Genomic DNA, 7,546 nt, shown 5'->3' with positions numbered 1-7,546 from the left:
AGTTTTGAAATCAGGATGAGCTGAGTTCCAGTCCTATTTCTGACATATACCTTTTTGTGATCATGGAGAAGTTACTTGATATTTCAGCCCATAGGATGCTAAGTTACACATGAGTATCTGATTTATATCAATAGAGGGAGTTTCTACATTGAAGGAATTCCCTGATGAAACCAGATAGTGACAAAAAACATTAAAGTCCTCAGAACCACATCCAAATACATGATATGTGAGAACTACACACATTTATGTAATGATCAATGTATCCTGCATTACGTTCTAACACTCTCAGTCATATCCAGATAAAAATATTGCCATTACTTTTCCTTCAGGTTATCTTTGATTTATTTTTGTTTACCTTTTTTTTACCCACTTGTTCCCATTTATTGACCTCCCTTTCATCAAAAGCATACTCCAGACAGGGAGAACCAGGGAACAGGGTTAAGCTGGAAAAAGAGGATTTGGGGAAATCTTTCTGGGAGTCTTAGTTGAAGAAGCACAAGAATCTCAGTATTTTAGAGTTGGAAGGAACTCCCACAGCTATTTAGTTCGACTCCCACTATCACATACCCAACAAATAGTCACTGAACCTTTGCTTAAAGACTTCCAAAGAAGGCAAAACCAATGAGACAACCTGTTCCAATTTTGAACACCTCTAATTGTGAAAATTTTCCTGACATCAACCCTAAATTTGCTTTTATGAAATTTCCATCCATTGTTCTTGGTACTGATCTCAGGGTCCAGACAGAATAAGTAATGATTCTTCTTCCACATGACAGTCCTTCAAATGCATGAAATCAGCTATTATGCTCCCATCCCCACCTCCAAGTCTTTCTTTATCCAGGTTAAATACATTGCATCACTCCAATTGATTCTTACATAATCCACACTCCAGGCTTCCAAAATCCTGGTTGCCCTCCTCTATGGGCTCTCCAACTTATCAATATCTTTACTAAACTGTGACATCCAGAGCTAATTGAATACAATACTCCATCTATGATTTGACCAGAAAGAGTATAGAGGAATTGTTCAGAAATAGTGTGGTACAGTAGAAATGACAGGAAATCACAGAGTTAGTGAGCCTGAATTTCAATCTTAGCTCCACTGCTTGTGTGACCAGTCACTTTGACTTTCTGGGACTTGATATTCCTTATCCTTGAAATTATAGGGTTGGACTTGATACCCTAAGATATCTTCAAATTCTAAATTGATGATGCTATGATCTCCTCATTACTGGAAGCTATGCCTCTTTTAATGTAACCCAAGATTACATTAGCTTTTTTTGGTTGCCATATTACACTGCTCACACATATAGAGCTTGTGGTCCACTAAAATCCCCATGTCTTTTTTAGGCAAATTGCTATCTTGGAATGCTTCCCCCATGCTGAACTTCTGAGTTTTTTAATTCAAATATAAACCTTTATATTTGTCCCTATTCAATTTCATCTGATTACATTTAAATCACTCCTCTAGACTACCAAGGTCTTTTTGAATCTTAACTCTGTTATTTGTTATATTATCAACTTTGTGTTAGCTGCAAAATCAGTAAACACACTATCTATGCCTTTAATTAGTGATAAAAAATATTAAATAGCACAAAACCAAACAGATTCCTGAGACACTTCACTGGAGACCTTCTACTAAGCTGACCCAACTATTAGCAATTACCTTTTAAATGTGGCCAATCAACCAGTTCCTGATTCATATCACTGAATTATCATGTGACCATATATCTCCATTTCCCACAACAGAATGGATATTTTATAAAACACTTTGTAAAAATCCATGGAAACTATATTTACAGCATTCTCCTGAATTAACACTTCAGTAATCCTGTCAAAAATGGAAAGAAGGTTAGTCTGGCATGATGTTTCTGATGAAGCCATTCTAGCTCTTTGTGATCATTATTTCCTCTTCACCAATACATTTGATGCCCTAAAGTGAGAATTGAAACAAATCAAGTCCCTCAACAGTCATCAGGAGCAGGGTTTTGTTCAAGCCCCATTTTGTCAGAGACAGAGGAAGTAAAAGAACAGTGAAGGACATTCACTCTACCCACTCTACTCGCTCATCATGATGTTTCATTTGCATCTTCCCTATTCTACTTCTGCTTCTTTATTTTTTTGTGTGTGAACTGCTGTGGAAATGCACTTATAATATTAAATGTTAAGCAACAAATAGTAGCTACCTCTGGGGAGGACAGAAAAAATGAAGCTCCCTAGGTTTTGAAATGATTTTTTCCTTTGCCTAAAGAAGACATGTATAAATAAAATCACTTCCTATACTAAGTCTATGCTTCAGAATTGCCATCTCAAAAGTCTGGGATTGTTATCTAAAACAAGGCTCAGGATCTGCTGCAACTAAAGGACTCATTGAAATGCTTTCTTCTGTGTGTGGTTTAAGCCACACATGTATGTGATCTCCTCCCATGTAGATGGAAACAATTCTGAGAGCATTATTCTTCTAAGAAGAAATGCTGACACATTCACAACTCTTCTTTTAGAGTAGGAACACTAAGCATTTTCCTTTCTTACGCTGCTGGAAAATACTCCCAAACATTGAAAACTACCAATGTCTTCAAATTTCTAGCCTTAAGCATCCTGGTGTGAAAGAATTCCTAGCCACCAATTGAACATTTTGCTCAGGCAGATCTGGCAACCCAAAGTAAATAGGGAGTAAGAAATTAAGCTGGGCTTATTTGGGGAAGGCGGTGGGTGTGTAAAAAGAGAAAGACGGAAGTAGGAGTAATGCTAAATGTCCAATTTAGACAATGTTTGTGCCTATTCCTTGTCCAAATTAGGAGGGTGGTTATGCACAGTCTCTCAGGAGTGGCCCTATTCCTTAGCTCTCTTATTAACATAAATAAGAGGGTGTCCACATACAATCGCTGTACTGTATATACGTTAGTAATAGATAGACATATGCATATACATAAGTGGACACATACTTCTCTCGACACAGACATTCACAAGGGCAAGTTCACGGCTATGTTCGCTGTCCACCAAAATGTATTCACACCTATATCGCCAAATCTCCACAGGCCCACGGAGCCCCTCAATTCCAGCCCTGCTCACAGACAGTGATTACCCTGCAACCTTGCTAGAGCTTTTAAATCAGTCCCATTTTGGCATCTTTCGAGGGGAAATCCCAACTCTGAGCCCACCGTGAGTACACTAGATGAAAGAAGAAAAATGGGGCTGAATACTAGGACGGCTGAAAAAAAAAAGACACAATTGCCCTCATCCCTTCGCTCGTGGTCCCAAGCTTCTCACCTCCCATGCCCATCTTCTCCCCAGCTACGGGCGTAGTCTGGCTGGCAGGTGAGCTCCCGGTGCTACCTGGGCGCTGGGCGGGCGGGGAGGGAATGCTTTGAGCAGCTTAGCGGGGAGGAAAGCTGGAGCTGGCCAGTTAGGGAAGCTGCGATCGTTCCTCTTGGAGCCTTCCCTACTCCCTCCCCTCCGCCCCCAATTGGGAGACCCAGGACTCATCCTCATCCCTGCCTCCCTCCTCTTCCCTTTCCACGACAAGTCCCCAGCCCCTCCGGCTTGGGCGCGCAGCTACAACACGCCGGCGCTCACTCCCCTCCACCAACCTGGAGTGACGCAAGCAGAGACTACTTAAAGGAGGATTAGAGGCGGCAAGACGCGGATTCCCAGTCCTCTCTGTGCACTCAGGGTCGCGATCCCGGCCCGGCCTCCGAGGCGGGAAGTAAGGCAACAGCCAACACTCTTTGAGGCTGCAAGACGAGGGGCGGGCTGCCCTGGGACAGAGACAAGGCAGGGACCTTGGCTCCCCCCCAACCCACCCGACTGGGAAACAGGAGCAAGAGATCTCTTTCCAGCTAGCAGCAGCCTAGTGACCAGTACATTCTCCCAGTCGCCCCCACCCCCTGCCTGGACAGAAGCCACACAGGGAATCTTCCCCAGGCTGGACAGCAACTGACCGGTTGGTGCCCTAGTCCCTGGACAGCACCAGCTGCTACCCCACGTCTCTGGACTCGCTTGGATTTCCCTCCTCTCTTTTAAGTGAAAAAAAAAAAAAAGAAAGAAAAAAGGGAGGGAGGGGGAAGAATACTGGATTAGGTTTATTTTGCTTTTATTTTTGGTCTTTAGCCCCCTGTTGTCGGGTGGTGACTGGGGAGGGGGCCAGGAGCAGGGACGTGCCCAGCGCTGCCCAGTCTTTGTCTGCTGCCTCCGAATGCACAGCGATGGGGGAATGGACCATCTTAGAGAGGCTGCTGGAAGCCGCCGTACAGCAACATTCCACTATGATTGGGAGGTAAGGGAGCCAAGCCGCGCTGGACCAGAGCCTGACAGCGTCCACCCCTTCCCATGGCCCCCTTTCCTCACCGATTCGAGTCCTCTTTCGCGCCCCTTTCCCTCCCCCATCTTTCCCTCCCTCCTGCCTGGGCCCCTGGGTTCTGGATATGGTGGGACCATCCCAAGCCCAGAGCTGCCCCTCTCTCTTCCAGCTCTTTCCTTCTCTCCCCGGGATCTTCCCGAAAGTTGATCCCTTGCTGGGAGGCCCCTTCCGTGGGGTAACTCTTCCCCCATCGGAACCGGAACTCTGGGCACGGGTTGTTGGGTCCCCTAGTGCTCCGAGTCAGAGCTGATCTCCCTTCTGTTTCCTAAATAGAAGCTGGAAGGGAGTATGGTGTTTGGAGAGAGAAGGGCGAAGAGGGAGATGGAGTCATCCTTTGAGGCTGAAGCTTCTGTCCTCGATTTATTCAAGAAAGCTTATAGTGTGAGAAACACACACATACACCAGGATTATTTTTGTGTGTTTATACATATAAATAGACTATTTTAAATATAACACTAGGGACAATATTTACTTAGAGAATGAACATTTTTAGAGTCCATTAACACGATGCATATCCCTAGTTTGCATTTGATGTAGTTGTGCGTCTATGCCATATACATAATGAATATATGTTATGTAGAGATACATTATGTATAGATGTGTCTGAATCTCTTGCATATACACACTTCTCCTATATATATACATATATATATATATAGGCGTACGCGGGACCTCTGAAACGGAGGTGTGCAAATCCCAGACGATCAGAAAGCTGAAAGCATCATTGCTCTCAGATTCCTAGTTCAGGACCACTGAATGGTGGACAGCTCCCCAGCCAAAGCAGCAGGGAAACCCCATGGATGGGATGGGAGGAGCAGGGGATCCCTAAGCCAGCAGCAGGCCACTGAGTGACTCTCAGCCCATGACATTCTTTCTTTCTCCCTCCCTCCTTCCTTGCCCAGGATCCTGCTGACAGTGGTGGTGATCTTCCGCATCCTCATCGTGGCCATAGTGGGTGAGACAGTGTATGATGATGAGCAGACCATGTTTGTGTGCAATACCCTGCAGCCAGGCTGCAACCAAGCCTGCTATGACAGAGCCTTCCCCATCTCTCATATACGCTACTGGGTCTTCCAGATCATCATGGTGTGCACCCCTAGCCTCTGCTTCATCACCTACTCAGTGCACCAGTCTGCCAAACAGAGGGAACGCCGTTACTCTACTGTCTTCCTCGCCCTGGACAGGGACCCTCCTGAGTCGATTGGGGGTCCTGGAGGAGCTGGGGGTGGGGGCAGTGGTGGGGGCAAGCGCGAAGACAATAAGAAGCTGCAAAATGCCATTGTAAATGGAGTACTACAGAACACAGAAAATACTAGCAAGGAGAATGAGCCAGACTGTCTAGAGGTTAAGGAGTTGGCCCCACACCCATCAGGGCTGCGCACAGCAGCACGCTCCAAGCTCCGTCGGCAAGAGGGCATCTCCCGCTTCTACATTATCCAGGTGGTTTTCCGTAATGCCCTAGAAATTGGGTTCCTGGTAGGCCAATACTTCCTTTATGGCTTCAGTGTCCCTGGACTGTATGAATGTGACCGCTACCCCTGTATCAAGGAGGTAGAATGCTATGTTTCCCGGCCCACAGAGAAAACAGTCTTCCTTGTATTCATGTTTGCTGTGAGTGGCATCTGTGTTGTCCTCAATCTGGCTGAACTCAACCACCTGGGCTGGCGCAAGATTAAGCTGGCTGTGCGTGGTGCACAGGCCAAGAGGAAGTCAGTCTATGAGATCCGCAACAAGGACCTGCCTCGGGTCAGTGTTCCCAATTTTGGCAGGACTCAATCAAGTGACTCTGCCTATGTGTGAAGGGATAGATGGGGCGGAGAGGACTTGGGGAGAGAGCAAGTAGCTCCACTCTCTCCATCCTAAAATGGGATAGGGCTGGTTCCAGAGAAACTTTTAGACAATGGCTTCAAGAAGGGAAAAAGAAGCCCAGTCCAGTAGAAACATGGGCAAATGATACACCATTAACCCTATAGAGCCAACTGGGTAAAGAAAAGGCTTCATGTGGAAATGGGCCCTCTTTACCCCATGGGTTGGTATGACCTGACTAGTAATGGACACAAAAAGTCACTAGTTAGGATCATGTCAAGCTTTGACTGGGCCCAGGACACTGGGGAATGGTGGGAGTGAAATAGTTCTTTGGTATAAAAATTGTGATCGACCTCCTCATTTTATCCCCTCTTCCTGGAAAACAAGACAGGCATCTCTGAAGTGCTCCTCTTCTTCTCCACCAGCAAGCCCTTCCCCAACACCCTGGGACAGCTTGCCAGCTTTTTCTATGTATGACCTTACAGCATACCTACTATGGCTTTCTTACCAGTCAACCAGAGGGAATTGTTTGGGGTGCGCTGTTAGGACTGGCTAATGAAGAGGTTTATGTTTGAGCCCAGACTGAATGGTCCCTACTTATGATGAAAACCTGTAGAATGTCTCAGATTTCCAATTTTCTAACTCAAACTGCACTGGTGCTGTTTATTAGGGGAAAGGGGTGGGTGGGAAGGGTATTATAATATGCAAATACAAAAATACTTATATGAGGATTGTTGCACTGTTTGGAATTGACTCATGAGCCCCAGGACATCTCTTCTGCCTAGCTCATGAATTTTTGAGAGTGTCCTTTTCTTTTTAATTTTGGAAGTCTATCAGAGCCACAGAGTTTGTAACTTGGTGTATCTCACTTGCTATTTTCTAATGTAGTTCTCTTGCACAGCACTGCAGCGCTTGATTTTTGCCATGTTTTGGATTTGCCTGTGCGCTCACACCAGAGACCTTAATCATCTCCCATGTGAATTCTGGATTCATCAACTTTGTCAATTCTTTAAACACACACACACACACACACACACACACACACACACACATACACACACCCTAGCACTGGCCTGAGTAACCTGGAACTAAATACTATCCAGCTAATTAACTAATGTATTTACCGATGTTTATTTGAGACATATACCAAAGGCTCAAAAGTCATTGCTTTGGACTGTGAATAAATGTTACCTTGTCTCTGCTCTTATTAATTTAAGTGCCATATAATAACCTTGAATATTTCACTATGTATTTAATCAAAGAGTTGGCCAGGGGTACCACTTGGAGTAACATGTTTTTATGAAACCCTTTGTTTCCTTTACATTATGACCCTTGATTTAGATATGACAATGGTGTAATATACAACCGTGAACCATCTCAA

The 7,546-nt window shown here is 44.9% G+C and overlaps 1 protein-coding gene across 1 annotated transcript; it reads left to right on the top strand.

The window, feature by feature from the left end:
• The first annotated feature begins 4,204 nt into the window (after window positions 1–4,204).
• Window positions 4,205–6,159, top strand: GJD2 (gap junction protein delta 2). The gene is made up of 2 exons (XM_036737199.1): window positions 4,205–4,275; window positions 5,262–6,159. The coding sequence occupies exons 1-2, from the start codon at window positions 4,205–4,207 to the stop codon at window positions 6,157–6,159; spliced, it is 969 nt and encodes a 322-aa protein (XP_036593094.1).
• Window positions 6,160–7,546: the final 1,387 nt, after the last annotated feature.

The sequence above is a fragment of the Trichosurus vulpecula genome, chromosome 8, assembly GCF_011100635.1.
Source record: "Trichosurus vulpecula isolate mTriVul1 chromosome 8, mTriVul1.pri, whole genome shotgun sequence".
Lineage (NCBI taxonomy): Eukaryota > Metazoa > Chordata > Mammalia > Diprotodontia > Phalangeridae > Trichosurus > Trichosurus vulpecula.
The sequence above is the reverse complement of the archived record's forward strand: the minus strand, read 5'-3'. Positions and strand labels throughout refer to the sequence as shown.